The 18,388-nt window shown below is 40.0% G+C and overlaps 1 protein-coding gene and 1 long non-coding RNA gene across 2 annotated transcripts in view; one reads left to right on the plus strand and one right to left on the minus strand.

Moving 5' to 3' along the window:
- The window catches only part of LOC122757724, a 30,802-nt gene extending 15,917 nt beyond the window's left edge, over window positions 1-14,885 (minus strand). The window contains exon 1 of the long non-coding RNA XR_006357841.1: window positions 13,975-14,885. This is a non-coding gene — a long non-coding RNA (uncharacterized LOC122757724). The remainder of the gene's footprint in view (window positions 1-13,974) is intronic.
- Window positions 7,269-16,466, plus strand: LOC6579298 (hybrid signal transduction histidine kinase A). The gene is made up of 2 exons (XM_002005158.4): window positions 7,269-8,082; window positions 15,605-16,466. The coding sequence occupies exon 2, from the start codon at window positions 15,619-15,621 to the stop codon at window positions 16,153-16,155; it is 537 nt and encodes a 178-aa protein (XP_002005194.1). The 5' UTR covers window positions 7,269-8,082; window positions 15,605-15,618; the 3' UTR covers window positions 16,156-16,466.
- Window positions 16,467-18,388: the final 1,922 nt, after the last annotated feature.

Here is an 18,388-nt window from a genome sequence, read left to right on the forward strand (position 1 = left end):
TCTAGTCTATGCGCTCTACACTCTACGCTCTAGGCCTAACGCTCTACGCTCCAGATTGTCGACTCTATGATCTAGGCTCAACGCGCAAGACTATAGTTTCTAGGTTCTAGGCTCTACGCTCTAGCCTGTAGGTTCTACGCCCTCCAATTCCAATGCCCGCAGCAGTGGGAATTAGGAATCCCTGTCAAAGGCAGCAGGCTAAAGGATTTTTGCATTTGCTGCGTCTGCTTCCGCTTCCGTTTCCGCTGGCCCAGATTAACTTTTTAGCGGCGCAAATCAAACGGCGCACAGCTACGAGACAAACAATTAACGCCACAGGCGTTTCCTCATACCCCAGCCGACCCGGGCGCAGAGTCACTAATCACCAACAATATTTGGTGTCGGACAATGGGCTCTTGGCTGGAACGAGTGTAGGCAGTGTATGGCAAGAGCTGTGCCATACCTGTAGCATGTTTTGGGACGTGAGCGTACAATGGGCGCGTCGAGCTGTTTCCTGCGCTGCATTTCACACTGCCAGACGAGCATCTAATTGCCCACTGGCCACATGTCCTGCTGTGTGCGGACAACGGTAAACAGCCAGCCCAACAAGGGAAAATGTTAATTGCAGCTACCCAAACGCACTTTTCCACCAGTTGTAGCTGAGGCCAGTGAGCAGGACATCCTTTTCCTTGTTTTTGTTGTTTGCCAACATTTGTTTTTACAGGCACGCATCGCTACCTCTCTTTCGCTCCAACTAAACACCCTCTCTTTCTACACACATACATATATGTATGTATGTATGTCTTATTTTGTTTGTGTACAAAGTACGCGCCTTCACAGCATTTCCGCTCATCATTCGTAAAATTTTTGTCGGCCCGCGCAAGCAACAGATGATGATGAACCCATCCCTTCTCTCCCTCTCCCTCTCCTCTACCGTTGCCTGTGTTTCCTTTGCTTAAGCCCATGTGCTGCTGCTGCTGCAAGTAATACAGGATGCATTTTATGCAGGAAGTGCAATTGTTCAGTGTTTGCCTCAAATTTGAGCAAATGTTTGCGAAACGTGTTCGTGCGCGTACAGAATTGAATGTAAATCGATTTGCTGCCTTCGGAGAGGGGAATTACCCAAGACAAGCAGCTCAATTTTGTAGGGTAGACTGAAGTGCATAAGAAATTGTATATAAATAGCAATAAATGTAGAAGAATTTGTCGCTTAGGGGCTCGAATTGCTATCTAGTCAAGTGGGGTTTCCTTTGGCATTTATTTAACTTTTATTTAACACAAATATGGAATAGCAGAAAAAGTAGAAGCTTATTGAAATCCCTTTAGCTATCCGCTGCATCAGATCAGCTTTATATTAAACCTTACTTTTGCATACTTTCAACTCATTCATCTTACTTCAATTCTAGATCAGATAAGCAGCTTTACCCCAAAACTTTATATGGAATTTCTAGCACCTTCTTCTGCCCTTAATCAGCCAGCCTAACTTACAATTTATTCACAGTTGAAACTGCTAATATTATGATGTTTTGCAGTCCCTTTACTTATTTGTCGTTCGCAAGCTTCTTCCGCAAACTTCAGATCAGCTGAGCTTACTGATGCTATTTATATACGGTTCAACTTACATTGTGACAATTGTCAAACAATGGATCCTCAGTATTCTCCCTCTCTCTCTCTCTCTCTCTCTCTCTCTCTCTCTCTCTCTCTCCCTGTCTTTGTCGTTCTCTTGTTGACAGCAATTGGTGAGCTTTGCCTCAGTTACAGTTGTTGTTGTTGTTGTTGTTGTTGCTGCTGCTGCTGTCTGCTGTCTGCTGATTGTTCTTGGGCATGTTGCGGGTTTACTTGGGAAACAAACCATTTTACGTGACACATTTCCGAGTCGCTGTACACGTTGTAGTTGCCGTTAATCAGATTCACGGCGCATTTCTACACAAAAGTTCTTAAGGTTTTTATTTTTCTTTCATTCTTCTTACATTTTTTTTGCTTCGCTCTTTATTTATTTTCATTGTTATCATTTGAAAATGCCTTAATCCGAATTTATGAAATGAAAGCGGAAGTCTGTGCGGCTTGTTTCCCATTCTTGTGCCCACGAGCATTTGCTCTGGCTAGCTCCATCTCTTTCTCTTTTTACAAATCTACCTTGCTCTGTCCACCGAGGGGGGGTTTTCTCAACGTTTACGTTTTGTGTGTGTGGCATTTGAATGTCTGTCGGAATCTGTTGTGTTTGCTTTTACAATCGCTTTTTATTCCCCCTCTTTATATATCCATATATACAGTATAAATATCTGTAACTTCTGGGCTTTAAGTTCTGGCTCGGCTCCACAAAAATTGGTGTTAATGATCGTTTTGCTTCTTCTTTGTTTTTTATGGCGGGGGCAGCTGCCAACACGAAATGACAAACGACTCCACGCCTATTTATGACGAGCCAACGAAATTACCGCAAGTCTGAAGAAACACTAGTAAAATTTTTAGGGAACTCCCCTCGGAACAACTAAATAGTTCCAGCTGAAAAGTTTATGGGATGACTGTTTATTGATTTATAGTTCGGGAAAGTGCCAATAAAATGGCAGTCCACGAGTCTGGCTAGGATTAGGCAAGGCGTGCCATATGGGATGTGCGGTGGTGTGTAGGCGGGTGGTTTATGTTTTCTCATCTCTTCTGCTGTTCCCCCTCAGCGCAGATCATAAAATTCACTTTTCTGTATATTTTGGTGCAGTTTTAATGTCCCAAACAGAGCCTGAACAGTTTTTAGCCATTAATCGTTTAGTCGAGGGTGGCTGCAGCGCTATATAACTGTACACATGGCTATATATAGCGGCACATTTGGTACTTGTGATAACATTTGATTAGCAGCGTCTGCTCTCGACATCCAGGGGTTTTCCCTAAAATGTTTTGGTCACTATATTTGGAACTTGATATATGAACGGCACACGCCCCTGAGTGCCTGACTGCCTGCCTTCCTCCCTTGTCGAGAGTACTGTCGCTGCCAGCTGTGAGATCTCAGATTGAGAAATGACTGTTGGAAATTATCATCATTTTAGAGACTCTATTGTCTACCTATTGAAAGTACTTTATAAATGGCGTATTCCTATTATGTTCAAGTATTTCGTATAGGGCTCTACTGGATAACAATTCACAATTTTTGTATATAGATATATAAATATATAGATATAACTACATATGAGCAGTTCTCAGTGGCTTAAAGGATATCCAATAGTCTATCAATCTTGCATAGCATTTCTTATTGCTGTCAAGCGTTTACTTCCTTATGCTTTACGCATTTCTTTTAATTATGCGTGAGCACAAATACCTGTAATTGAAAATAAACAGGCTAAGCAAATAGGTAAGGAATCACAAATATAGAAAAACAGACATATATATGTATGTCTGTTTGTATATATTCGTCTCGTCTATATATGCGGAATATTAACGCACAAGCCATAGAAAGTCACGTACCAGCAAACATGTATTAGTCGCTGAGCCTAAGCAAACATCCTTTGTCTTTGTCTGTGGGCTTCCTGTCCGATGCTTATCATGTGTGTGAGCATTCCACAATGCATTGTGTGGGCCAAGGGAAAACGATGGAAAGATGTGGAAAAACAATGGCAAAATGCAATTGGAGGCAGACACCGAAGGAGGCAGCTGGACAGGATGCCTAGTAGGCTAGAGGCGGATTAACGGCAGCTAGCTAGTAGTTTTCCTTTTCTTTTTGGCAGGATGTGTGCAGCTCAGACCAAATCGGATCACAGCGAGTTGCTTCTATAAGTAGCGCTAAGCGTAGAGAACTAATCATGCATCAACGTCTGGGCCCAGAGACTGAGAGTGAGAGTGAGAGAGACAAGAGGCGACGCCTGCTATCAATTAGGCAGCCAATTAAAGCACTTAATTTATTTGGTCTGCGATCGATGTGAGCGATAAACAAGCCATTAGATGCAGGCACAAGAGGACTCTGCCTTAAACTCTCTCGCTCTTACTCATGGTGTTTATCTCAGCTGTCTGCTCGCTCAGCGAAATGCGAGCAGGCATCAAAAGCAGGCGGCGACAGGACAAACCAAAGGCATAAAGAACCGCTTGAGATACGTTCGGCAATTAGAGGTACTTCGTATAGCTAGAGATGATATTAGCTATAGATACAGCTGCATTGAACATATAGATAGATAATTGTAGCTACAGATGTAGTTACATTGAGCACCTAGAGATACAGATACATCTAAAGTTACAGATACATAATATGACACATGCTGAAGTTCAGATACACTGAAGAGGTACAGATACGAACTTACAGATACACAGATGCAGATACACAGGTACAGATACACAGACACAGATACACAGGTACAGATAAAGATACACAGATGGAGATACACAGATACAGATACAGATATACAGATGCAGATACACAGGTACAGATACAGATATACAGATACAGATACACAGGTACAGATACACAGACACAGACACACAGATACAGATACAGATACAGATACAGATACAGATACAGATACAGATACAGATACAGATACAGATACAGATACAGATACAGATACAGATACAGATACAGATACAGATACAGATACAGATACAGATACAGATACAGATACACAGGTACAGATACACAGATACAGATACAGATACATATACACAGATACAGATACAGATACATACACACAGATACAGATACACAGATACAGATACGCAGATACAGATACATAGATACAGATACACAGATACAGATACACAGATACAGATACAGATACAGATACGCAGATACAGATACACAGATACAGATACACAGATACAGATACAGATACATATACACAGATACAGATACATATACACAGATACAGATACACAGATACGCAGATACAGATACACAGATACGCAGATACAGATACACAGATACAGATACAGATACAGATACACAGATACAGATACAGATACGCAGATACAGATACATAGATACAGATACACAGATACAGATACAGATACGCAGATACAGATACACAGATACAGATACGCAGATACAGATACACAGATACAGATACACAGATACAGATACAGATACATATACACAGATACAGATACATATACACAGATACAGATACATATACACAGATACAGATACACAGATACAGATACAGATACAGATACAGATACACAGATACAGATATACAGATTTAGATACACAGATACAGATACAGGCACAGGTATAGCTAGTTTATAAATTCAGATACTTTACACAACGTCAGATACAGTATCATTCTAAGGCTCTAGCCACAGATGCACCGAACAGCTGCCGAATCATTCTATGGCCAGAGCTACAATTACAGATACATTCTATAGATACAGATACATTGTATAGCTGCAGATAGGAAGCCAGACAAAGGTGCAATCTTAAGTGAAAAACCCAATAGCTATAATTGCGTCGTTCGTGTTTAGATAATTTCTTTGGAATTGCCAGGCCGCAAAGGAGCAGCAGCTGCTGCTGCTGCTGCTGCCGCCATTGTCGTTGTCGTTGCTGTTGCAATTTGAACTCACGCACAGGACGCGCGTCCTCGTGCCTCGACAAGGGGGCGCGTCCCGAGCATTGGTTATTCCAATGAAGTGAACGGCAAGCCAAAAGGCCGCGTAACTCGAGTATTCCACTTCACGCTTGCCTATAAATTCGATGAAAGGATTCTGGCACTTAGCTGGCCCAAAACATATGCGCAGCTCTAACACATGCCCTAACATGCAGGATCGAATAGAAATACCACCCGAATGATCCTTTATCCATTTCTTGTTCGTCGTTTCATTTCGTTTGGCTGTCAGTTTGAAAAGGAAGTCGACACCGCAAAGCGCGCATTCAAATGTTCTGCTGCCGTGGAGGCAAAAGGATTTCCTGTAATTACAGAACGTCGTCTAGGCAGCATAATTAGTCAACACACAAACATATATATGTATGTGTATATATGTATTGTATTGTATTGTATTGTGTTTCTAATGTATGTGGCACGTGATGGCCACTGAATTTGTTGCCTACTGAAATCGTTTATTAATATGTACATGAAAAAGATATTACAATGAAGAATTTAATTGATTAATTGAAGTCTGTCAGCGTCCGAGGAACAGGAAAACTGAAGAGAGATTAATAGTTCGTAGTTCGAATGGTAGCTGCAAGAGAATTCGGGTATAGACCGTTGGATATATCTATTAGACCTGTATGACTTTAGCTGTAGTAGAGAAATTATGATATTATATTTACTTACAGTAAAGAGAATACTTATTCAATATTCGTCTACGATTATAGTTCCTAAAATTATCTTTGATCTTTTAAAATCTCACTAAATCAACATTAACCAACAGAAGGTTTTATCTACATAATTTCTACAGCCCCTGCTTTTAAGATAACATTTCTTTAATATGTCAAATCCCTAAAGAACAAAACTCAAAAACCAATTGTCTCCAAGTCTTAACTGCTCTAAAAATCGATTGTCCATGACTACGATTTTGTATCTCAATCTGCTAGGGTTGTGTTATTGTTGCCAATACACAACTTTATTTTGTTGAACCAGTGATCCATGTGTTAATCGATTTAATGCTGAACAATGAGAGCTCTACACTCTACGGGTGTATGAGCGAAATGTGCGCCGCTCAAATACAATGGAACTAAAAATTTGTCCACTGCTGTCAGGTAAGCGTCTTATCAACAGAGGGCGAAGTAAGTGCACTGCGACATAAAAAATAATATGGAAAATACCACAATAAAATAAAATATTAAATACATAATGAAAAATAAATTTATTTATTATTTATTTAAAGCTCAATAAATAATATAAGGAAGGTTTAAATACAAATAATTAATACAGAATATTAAAAGACATTTTTTTAAATAATTACAATAATAAATTCTTAAAAACAAAAATGATTTAAATGTATTAGGTATTACATGTATTAAACTTAATTCATTAATTCAGTCAATTATTTATGTAAAGAAAAATTTTTTTTATATATTTTCTGAAGCAGATAAAAATTAGTTCATTCTTTTGATTACGATTTTTTCTTCTAAATATATTTTTTCTTTACACAACGTATTTAAAAATTTTGCCAGTGTAACAGAGCGCGCTGCTTGCCGTCCCTGAGAGCGGACTCCGCTGGCAGCAGCAGAGCGGAGAGCGATTATCTGATGAGAGAGTGATGGTGTGTGTGTGTGTGTAGCTTGGAGAGACAGCGAGGTAGACAGAAAGAGAGCGGGCTCGTGCCCAGGCGGAGGCAACAAAACCCGCTGCACAGCGACGATCGCAATCAGTTGAGAACGTGAAGTGCGCGTGAACAGAACAGGCAAACCCAAGCAGCAGCACACAGATACACGCATCCGACAGATACAAAAAAAAGAAAAACAACAGCAACAACTAGCTGAAATACGCAGATACTCGTACGCAATAACAACAAACAGCGAATTGCAGCTGCAAACTGGAATTTTGTGTTAAGTGAACAAAAAGCAAAAAACAAATTCAAGAAACTCGAAGCTACGAAAAAACAAAGTTGCAACAATTTGAAAACAAATTAAATTAAAAAACAAAAACAACAGCAAAACTTTCGAAACACGAGCCGATAGCAAAGTAGCTCAGCGACAGCTGCTTTGTTCATGTTGTTCTTGTTGTTGTTGTAATTGTGAGATGGATTTTTTGCGCAAATTGTGAAAATCTGACAAATAGCTTCAGCTGCCGCCCCGCCCTGTCCCGCCCCGCCTCCAGTGAAAATCGTCGAGCAAAGCAGATACGAGAGACAAGCAAAAAAGAAAAAGCTAAAGCGAAAGCGAACAAGTGCAATTTCTATTTTCGCGAAAAGAAAACAACAAAGATATATATACATACATATATCTTTCGAAAAAAATCTACATATATATATATAGTAAAAATTTCGAGCGACAACGACTGAAATTGCATTCGCAATTCCGCGCAGGAAGTTCCATAAACAAAACGCAAATAAAAGAAATTCATAAACAAATTACAAATAAGCACGTATATATTATACATATATCTATAAAGATATATCGAAACGGATATTGTCGGCGCCTTACAACTGCGAGCAGCTTTAGCAAATTTTGGATTAACTTTTAACTAGGTAAGCAGCAGTAGCTATAGGCATACTAAAACATGACTGGATTGACTGATTGATGGCTGATGAAACTTAATGGATTGACTGATGCATAACTCTCACTTAGCCTACATTTAAGCAAAACTTATGTGCAGAGAAGTTTTTCTGAAAATGTTGCCTGTGCGGAAGCTATAAATCAGTCAATAAATTTTAGTTCGTTTGGCAATATCTTTAGACGTATACAACAAGTGTTGATTGACTGATTGATTGGGACATTAAAGTCTGTAATAAACTAGGCTGCATCAATCAGTAAACCTCTTAAGCACCAAGAACTCAGCTGAGTCGATTTAGAGAGTTCAAATTGTTTTCGTTCCGGAAAATTCATGCAAGTTTAGGGAATTTATAAAAGCCGGATGTTAAGCCCACAGCAGTTTTTCCATTTTTCACACCCGCATGCTCAACAAATTATTGATTTGACCCGCACAAAGCCGGTTAATATAGTTTTTCTTTCCATGTAAAGCTGTCGCTCATTAAACAGCCTAAATTGCTGGTTTCATTAACAACACTTTTTCCATTGTTGTTGATTTTTGTAGGTCTCTTTTATTTGTGTGTGTTTAGTGTAAACGTCTTGTTTGACATGTTGAGGAATGCCACAATTAATTTTATACCTTTTTCCTTGTGTGCACAGTTTCGTTTTGTGTTTGTCTTTTCTTCGCGCTAATTGACCTCTAAAAGGTGAGCATATATAGGTATATAGGCATACATATATATATAATATACATATATATTTATATGGCCAACACAAAGATCATTTTAAATTAACATAAGAGAGTGAGAGAGAGAGAGATAAATAGATTTGTTCGACAAAAATTGAAAGTGCCAGCGCTTATTATTATGTTTCATTATAAAGCTATAGGTCAGCCTCGAAGGCAAGACACAATCAATCTAGCCTTGAGCTAAGATCGTGGGCCCTCAAGAGCACAGCCTGTGTGTAAAGACTGAGATTGCTCAGGGGCATACCGGCTATTTGATGTAAGAGAGCTATGAAGAGGGCGAGAGGAACAGTGGGAGAAGGTAAGAGAAAGAAAAGTTAGGAGAAGGGAAATCTGCGGAACATATATCAAGATTGATAAATAGAGTCTGTAGAAAATACATATACAGACTCTACATATATTTATTCAAGTATATATGTATCTAACCTATCTAATAAGAAAGTCTTGCGTTCTATGGAAAAGCAATGAGAATCTATAGTCTATTCCTTGCATAGAAAAGACATGTGTCTATCTTTAGATATATCTACTCCCATAGCAAAGACCTCTTCAACTCAAATTCCCTTTATGCAAAGAATTCTAAAGGCTTCTTCTACTTTTTTCCACACCCATTGTATAGCTGCCATGGGGCAACAGTTCCTATGCTATAATCGTATTATATTATAGCAAAAGTTGAGAGTACTGCCTTTAGATGAAATTTGAGCACGTTTAAACGCAATCTCTTTGTACATTGTTGCCAATTCTTGTGCGAACTACAGTTATAAGCCAGGTCTTTAGCGCTAGCCCTTCTCAAAAACCGTTCACAGTTAATTTTTCATTGCTTGCTTGCTTTTAGACTCAATGTGCAGTTGCCATGACCGCATTCATAGCCGTGTTTGTTGCTATATAGCTGTGCAAAAGCAAAAATAAACCTAACAACAGAATTGTCAAAGCGGCAAACAGTTAAGGTGAGCGGCTAGGCGGGGCAGCCGCAACCACAAGACAAAGCGACACACTCGAAATGCCAAGACGGCAGCTGCAAAAAGTATATAAAAAAATAATAATAAGAAACCAGTAGAATCAACTTCAGTCAAGCGAGATATAGAGTGAGAGAGAGAGAGAGAGAGTCAGAGCTGGTTGCATTTTGGGCGCTTTGTTAGCCTGTGCAGCCCGCATATTGTGAATGCGCGCGCATGCGCAAAGGATGTGTCCCAAGTGGAGAGAGAACGTTGAAACTATTGTGGCAGTCGGCTCTTTGTAATCTTTGCAGCTGCTGCCGCTGACGCTGCTGTTGCCACACATATCAAAAACGCACCTGGCCACACAACAGGACCAATAAAATTGAGTACAGAAAGTAGATGAACGATTAGGAAATACCCTAAAAGCAAATATTTAATATAGAAATATATGGCATGGAGAGAAGTATTTAAATGTTTATTAACTCTATTGGAGCAGAGTTTATATATGAAATTTCAGCTCTATAGCTCTTATAGTTCGCGAGTTATGCTAAAGAAAAACAAAGATCTATCAATATTAGGGAAATATCATATATACATACAATATTTGAAATTTGAAGTGCTCATTGTAGTTATCAAAATCAAACTAGTTTCAACAGATAAAAAGTTATTGAATAAATGTTTGCCTGATAAGAAACTAAACAGAAATTTTTAATTCTCTAACTTTTGAGCTTGATAGGAAATGATAAAGAAAGTTGAAAGTTGCTAATTAAACTAACTCAGATCAGTTGATGTTACTTATATGTACATATATAGAAAAAAAATCAACAAACTGCACGCCCCTTTTTAATCAATTCAAGGGTTAAAAAATACTTGATTAAATGTCATTGCAATCTCGTTCAAGTAATTGGCTCTTTCACTCTGCTGCTCTGATTCATCCTCTTTGTTGACCCACTAAAGGAAATAGCTGGCTCATGATATGGCTGTGTCAAATTACCTGTGAATGCAATTGCTTAGATAAGTACCAGGCGAAATTCCCAATAAAAGCATAAATTTTGATTTGCGATAAGCATTCGCTTGCGCATTTCCTGCCTAGTTGCTACGGTAAATCCCACCTGAGCTGCAGTCGCATCACCTTCGTCAAGTTAGTCGCTCGTTGGGCTTGTCGTGTTTTTGCTTTGCTATGGCGCGTGTCGCGCCACGCAGCAGCCGCCTAGTTGCCTCGTTGCCTTGTTGCCTTGTTGCATGCCACGCTACATTGCCAGCGACACGTGTGGGGCGTGAAATGTTCAACGTCTGTCAGACGTCGTCGTCGTCGTCGTCGCCGTCGCCAACTCGTCATCATCAAAGCATTTGCTTTACGTTCTGTTTTCATTTAATTTCCAACTAAATATTTACAGCACTCGCCCTCTCTCTCTCTCTCCCTCTGCCTCCCCAACCAATTGCATTTGGCGCCATTTGCTTTATTTTTAAACGAGGAAAAGTCGTCACACATCCGTCCATCAACGTGCGTCCCGCGTCCCAAATGAAAATGATGAATGGCTATGCGATGGGCGCAGTTCCAACATTTCAATGTGCTCCCTATGTGACCCTTCCCCACCCACTGGCTACAGCCCCCCAGTGCCCAGCGTATTGCTGCGCTTTTGCAGACGTCAGGCAGACGCCGATGCCGATGTCGACGGCGACGCAGACGCAGACGCCGACAGAGACAGCGTTACATGATTTGTAATATCAGCAAACATATATAAATATACATACACATACATTTATAGGAATCCGGTTTTGTTGTTGCTGCTTGGCTGGCGAAAAACAACAACAAAAATATGCTTATTTTTAACAATATTCAGCAGATTATCATCTGTCGTCTGCTGCTGTCTATAATTGTTGTTGTTGTATGCACTCTGTAAAATATATATATTTGTTATTGAATGAGCAAGTTTATTTGCCTTGAATTTGTAGCCAAGCAATTTGAAACAGCTCTCTCTCTCGCTCTCCCCCTCTCACTCTCTCTCTCTCTCACTCTGGCCTTCCTCTAAAACCTTTCTCACATCGGCTCAAAACTCCTCAGCTGGAAATTTAACTTAATTTGAGAACCTCTCCAAAAAAAAAAAAAGACAAATAAAGAGTAAGAAAAGCAACAGCAAATTGACTTAGGAGGAAGCGCATAATTTAGACATGCGCAAGTGTATCTATGAGATACACATTCGCAGATACAAATACATACACATATAGTAACAGCTACAGCTACAGCTAGAGCTTAGGATTCGTGCGCGTTCAAATTGTAATCAAATTAATGGCAGCTAGGCAAAACAAAATTTACATAGTTTGCTGTGTTTGCTATTTGTCAGACATTTGATATGTAAACCAAGCGAAAGAAAATTGAAGAGAGAGCAACAGCATGCATGCACGGGATGACCGGAAAATACCCTGTACGGGGAAATATGTGTGTGTGTATAAAGAGCAAAATATAAATATGCTAGAAACCATACATTACCTATTGAGTATTTAGACTGTGCGTTCAAAATTAGCACTTCTACTAGATACTAGAATAAATACTATATTTGTAAATATGCAGATAAAACGTGATTCACATAGTCTACGATAAAGTCTGTCACATCATATGATGGTATCTTGTCTACAGGGTATACAAAATCTATATGCGAAATTGTGCAAAAGATTTGTGATGCCCGGCGGAAAAAAAAAGTTCGCGGTAGATGAGTTCTTCAAAAAACGGAAGCGACCTGCAGATAAAGATGGGAGGCGTCAACAGACAAATACACAGCAAAGATTTAAGTGTAGAACAGTGTGTGTGTGGGGAGCAAATTACGCACTTAAAGTGCTCGCCAAATGACAGGAAACGCGTCATTTTTACGAACTTCAAATTACGATTTTACGTTTCGTCGTTTTCGTTGTTGTTGTTGCTGCTGTTGCTGTCAGAAGAAGCAGCGAGTGTATGGGTGAGTGTGTCAGTGTTTATATAGTAGCTGGCACTAAGTAGCAACAACACAACAGGAACAAGAACAACAAACGACAGTGCAAAGTGCAGACGTCAACGTAATTAAAACTGGCGTAAATGCATTTGTATGTATGTGTGTGTGTGAGTGTGCTTGTGTATGGCATATCGCACATTTGTTCAGCTTGTGTGTGTTTCAGAGTTTCCTTTTGTGCATCCTGTGCGCGGGCGGAGGCGGATATGCGCACATTGCACAGACTTCCTGTCATTGACTCCAACTAGTAACAGAAAACCATTTCCTACCCATGGAAGTGACAGACCCTGAGCTAAGGGCAGACGACGACGCGTGCTCAGCACGCGTTTTGCGTGTAGCTAAACCAAAAAGGAAAGTCAATGTTGACAAATTAACAAACGAAAACAAAAATATACATGCATAGATAGACAACTTGATCGATGTGTGGGTTAATGATAATTTTGGCCCTGGTCGCAACGGAAGCACAGCAGACGTGTGACATATGCGGCATTATCTATTGAGTAATTGGTTTGTGCGCTATCGATCCTGTTGCATTGCCCCCAATAATCTTCCATGGAAACAATTTCGCAGTGAAACCAAGCCTGCTGCAATTAGCTTAAAACCTGACATTACCTATTGAGTAATTGCACATTGCATTCAGTCCTGCATCAGCTTCCCCTAACATTAACACGCCCCCTCAATTGCTGGCAGCATTAATGGCCAATTTATCAGTACGTCTGCCTTTGCGCTGTGGGAAATCTGTAAATATAGTCGCCGGAAATTGCCTCATGAGGTGGTCTCCAACACACAAAATTCAAACTGTTATAATTGTCTAATTTAGAGCGCCCGCTGTGTGCATCACCTGCGGTGCGGTCACATTTGATATGTAAATGACTGTTGATCGTTTATCGAAACTGCTTATCGACAGTTGCTGCTAATGATATGCCTGCACTCAAGTGCTAATAAAGCGAATCAAATAATATAAAGTGCATTTAAAGCGTCGTCTTGGACAAACTTAGGCATGTTTATGGCATCCGCTGTAGCCTGAGTCACCAATGTAGCAGACACACCGACATACAGACATGTATATACTGATTCATGCATTTTTCGTTGCATTAGCTTAGGCCAGGGCTTTGACAGAAAGACGGCATTCTCGAATGCCCAATTTATATGTTAATAACTTAGTTTGCTCAACATTTCCCCCCATCCCAGACAAAACATAAATATACAAATATTGTCTGTACATACCCTAACAAGTGGTTCGGCGGGCATTGTGTGTGGCTTCCTGGCCGGCAAACAAAGAGAACAACGAAAAAGAGTTTTCAGAGTTGTTTTTTGTTTTCTTCTCTTTCATACAATATTTGTTGATTCATTCGAATTCGAATTCGGTGTTCGTGGGAATTATCGCGCCGCGCACGCACACATACACACACTCACGTGTAATTAAAATTGCGGCTTCAAAGTTCGATTCCTTGGCGAATTTCAGCTGGCTTTTACGCACTTCCTTGGACGGAAGCACTTGAAACGGGTTCCGGAAAACTATTAACACAGGCAAATGACAAATGGGCCAATACGCAAGGGTTCTGCCACAGTTGGCTTCCCCCTATTTTGGATGCGCTGTGTGAAATGAAATCTCGGATGCCGGTGGTCGCCGTAACGCCCGCGGCTTCCGTTCCCTTCCTCACACTCATACACACACACACGCGTGCCCGTTGTACACCTTTTAACATTGGCTTTAGCTTTAGCTTTGCGCCGGCGGATGTTTTGCTTGTCACTGCCATTTTCATTTCCATGCCCATTCGCATTTGCCATTCTGATTGCCCATGCTCGCCGTCTTTAGAGTTTTGTCGCGTTTTGTTTTGATCAGCTCGTTCGCAAGTTGGCAATTCGCCGCTGCCGCTGCTTTTGCCTCTGCCGTTACCGCTGCTACCGCGTTTGCTAATTGTTTCCGCTTGCCGCATAGTTTCTGATTATTATCGTAATCGATGCAATTCCGGTTTGGCACTTGCCTTTCTATGTCGGCCAACACAATTGAGCAAACCACTGAGCCATCATATAATTGTCAGCCATACAAATGTGGGCCATTTATTAAAATGTGGTCATGGTTAATAACAGCAGCTGCTGCTGTTGTTCCTACTGTTGCGGCGACTATTATTTTCGCCTCATTGTAGCTGTTCTTGTTGTTGTATCGATATGACAGCAGCGTAGTGATTGTTCAGCGCTTCCTTTCGCGTGTGACCCGCCCCTCTCTGATCGGCATCACATACATGCGATCGTTCAAACGGACCATTTTTGTCTTATTATTTCAATGGCAACAAGGTCAGATTTAATTTTGCGGTAGAATAACAAAAATAAAAATATAAAAATATTCATTGAAAGCATAACAACAGATAACGCACGGCGAAATTTGAATACTCTTACTTAACAGCGCTGTTAATATGTATAGCAGGATTATGCTAGCTGGTTAACAGTTAACATTAATTATTTTTCAAAATTGCGAAAATATCGGGAACAGATTTACGCTTTCAAATTGTCTATATTTATAATTAGCAACTGAAGCATATGGTTCAAGCAATTTATTTTGTGTGACATTTTGTATAAAATTTAGGTCACATTATCTTTAAAACCTACAAACCTGTTGACTAAGTTTTGAGGCTCTTTATTTGTTTACTGCACGTACAATCCGGTGTTGGCGTATTATTGTTGCCGTTGATACGATTAAACAATTGTCCGGTTGTGAAAGCATTTCCGCCACTTGACTTCAGTCCGCAAACAAACACATATAGACACACACACAGTCACACAGTTCCTTCTTGTGCCCCTCTCTGGCAATGAATCACTTCCATTAATCAGCGTCATTTCTATCTGTCATTTGCAGCTCACTGCTTCACGATGCAATTGGAGGCCAGTTACCCGAAATATGCCGGACGCGTGCCGCCATTGGATCTGTCCCAGGTCAACGCCGGCCAAGATCAGTTGCAGCAGCTGTGGGCGAACAGCAAGCGTCATCATCCCTACCTACAAATGTTGGACAAGACTTTGCTCAGGTCCGATGACATCAATAACAATAACAACAGCAGCAGCAACAACAATAACAACAACAACAACAACAGCAGCAGCAACAATAACAACAACAGCAGCGGCATTCAACATCAAAAGAACAGCCTGCCTTATCCCATGGGCTCCGATGGTTTGCCATTGGATCCGCGTGATTGGACACGTGCCGATGTGTGGAAATGGCTGATCAATATGACCGTATCGGAGGGACTCGAAGTAACGCCCGAGCTGCCGCAGAAGTTCCCAATGAACGGCAAAGCCCTCTGCCTGATGAGCATGGATATGTATCTGTGTCGTGTGCCCGTCGGCGGCAAGATGCTCTATCGTGATTTCCGTGTGCGTCTCGCACGCGCCATGGCGTTGCTCTCCTAAAAAAAAGAATCCCACACTGAATACCCAAGCGAAATACCCTAAGGTTGTAAATATACCTAGTATATATAGCATACATATACATAAATATACAGATATATATATATAGAGTTACCTAGTCTTAAGCCGTAGCCCTAAATGCATTTGCTTAATCGCTTAAGTGGTCGAAGTATGCCCCGCCAGTGCCCAGGCTCTATCTCTTATTAGCCAGTGGCTCGGCTGCGGGGCCTACTTCAAATGCTGTCCTATTAGTCATCTAAGTATTTGCATCTAATGAAAATATAAAATGAAATTTTATGAAAAATCAAATGAAATTTTCATGTGCGTTTTTATTTGAAGTGGATTAAATGCTCTTTTAATGGAAGTGGATCTTAAGAGGTGGAAAGTATTTCCTATCCTCTTCAGATATGGCGAATGGAATTATGAAAGAGTCGGAGGGGAAACTTACATACATATATAATGCTTAAGATCAACACTCATTGGATTTGCATACATATTTAGAAATGAGGAATAACTAGACGGAAGTCTAATTTGGGAACGAATTTGAAATATAGTATTTTATTGGAATATAGTATATATTGTTATATGCTTTATTGTTATACTGTTATACAGCACAGATCAGTCAAGTCAGAGGTATTCAAATTGAAGTCTTAGAAGGTCTTAGTTCATAAAGCAGCCATGGAGATATTTACAAAGCTGTCTAGTGTAGTTAAAAATTGAAGGCAGCTAAAGCACCTAAATATCTTAACAATGCAATTAGCTAGATATAACTGTCTACATATGCCAGATGCTCAGTCTAGGTATTCTGTCTGGCAGTAAACCCAAGATAAGTCTTATCAAATAAATTCCGATAAGTGGCTAGGTATACAAAAAAAAAAAAAAAAGCTGCAAAAAGTATTTCAAAAGAAAAACCTTCAACGTTTCCAGTTCCGGACTTCAACTGATATGCAGAAAGTTTTTATAGAAGATTAAGCTTCCACTTAAAGTATTTAAAAGAGATAAAGCCATTTACTATACAGAATTATCTCTCTCTCCCTCTCTCTTTCTTTCTTTTTCACTTCCTCTCCCTTTTGGGATAACTTGATGTGCATAAATTCCCAGCGTATTCTTTCTTAATCTTTGACTTGACTTTCTCTCAACAATTTTTGAATGGGCACAAGTTGTTGCATTTGAGTTGAGCATTTTATGTGCTGTTTATGTCTTTCACAATTTAAAATGGAACTATGCACTATATATATATACATATGTATGTGTAGAACAATGTGTAGGTACTAAAGCGGCGCATTGACATGTTGCCCCATTAGCAGATCATTAAGGAAAGAGCCGAACAAAACTCGTATTGTATCTGAATGGAAGTGCAATAAACTCTTTGTTATTGTTGGCCAAGAAGTTAATGTTAACATTCGGCAGAACACCCATGAGTCTTTATTTTTAGACCAGACAGAGCGTGATTTATTTGTATGCAAAGAGAGAGATAGGGAGAGAGAGAGAGAAAGAGAAAGATCGGGAGGCCGAAGGGGCAAAGTAGTCTAGACTTTGCTGCTAATTGTGAAGCAAATGATATTTGCTTGAAGCAACTCGAAAGGTCGGCTGACTAGGTTTTCATAGACTTTGGGAAAGTCGTAAGAGGGGGCATTGGTTTTCGGGTAGTAGGCGAAAAAAAGAGAGCAACTTGAGCTAATATGTCAGCCTATATGGCTGACCTTCTGTCAATCTGACAGATCACAAACTGGCTAAAGAATTCTACAATCCCAAACTCTGCTCTTGGTTAGGATATTTGCTAGTCGGTCACTTAAAACTAGAGCAATCTCAGTTGCTTCTATTTCCTTTTTTTTTTTTTTTTTTTTGCACAATTATGACAACAACAATAACTACTCATGATAATCAGCCAAATAGAACCCACGAAAAAAAAAAAAATAAACAACTATACTACAGAGAGAGAAGGAGAAAGAGAGAGAGAGGCATATAGGGAGTAAGGGAGACAGAGCTAGGTAACGCTAGGTATAGAGAGCTAGTTGCTGATTCAAGCGCTTCATCCGCCCGTGCATCCGCTTCAGTTGGGTTTGCTCTATGAATGAATAGCTACAGATACAGATACAGATATAGATACAGATACATGCACAATCATAGATACAGATACGCCGGCTCTTCCTGTATGTGGCTGCTTCTGCTATTGCTGCTGCTGTTGTAACTTTGGAACTTTGCATTTAGTGCAGTTTTATAAATTTGTCTGTCT

This window comes from Drosophila mojavensis, unplaced genomic scaffold (genome assembly GCF_018153725.1).
Source record: "Drosophila mojavensis isolate 15081-1352.22 unplaced genomic scaffold, ASM1815372v1 contig_80, whole genome shotgun sequence".
In the NCBI taxonomy this organism is placed as follows: domain Eukaryota; kingdom Metazoa; phylum Arthropoda; class Insecta; order Diptera; family Drosophilidae; genus Drosophila; species Drosophila mojavensis.

Excerpts from the sequence above, each read along its gene's own strand:
- LOC6579298 (XM_002005158.4), top strand. The coding sequence starts at position 15,619 with ATGCAATTGGAGGCCAGTTACCCGAAATATGCCGGACGCGTGCCGCCA.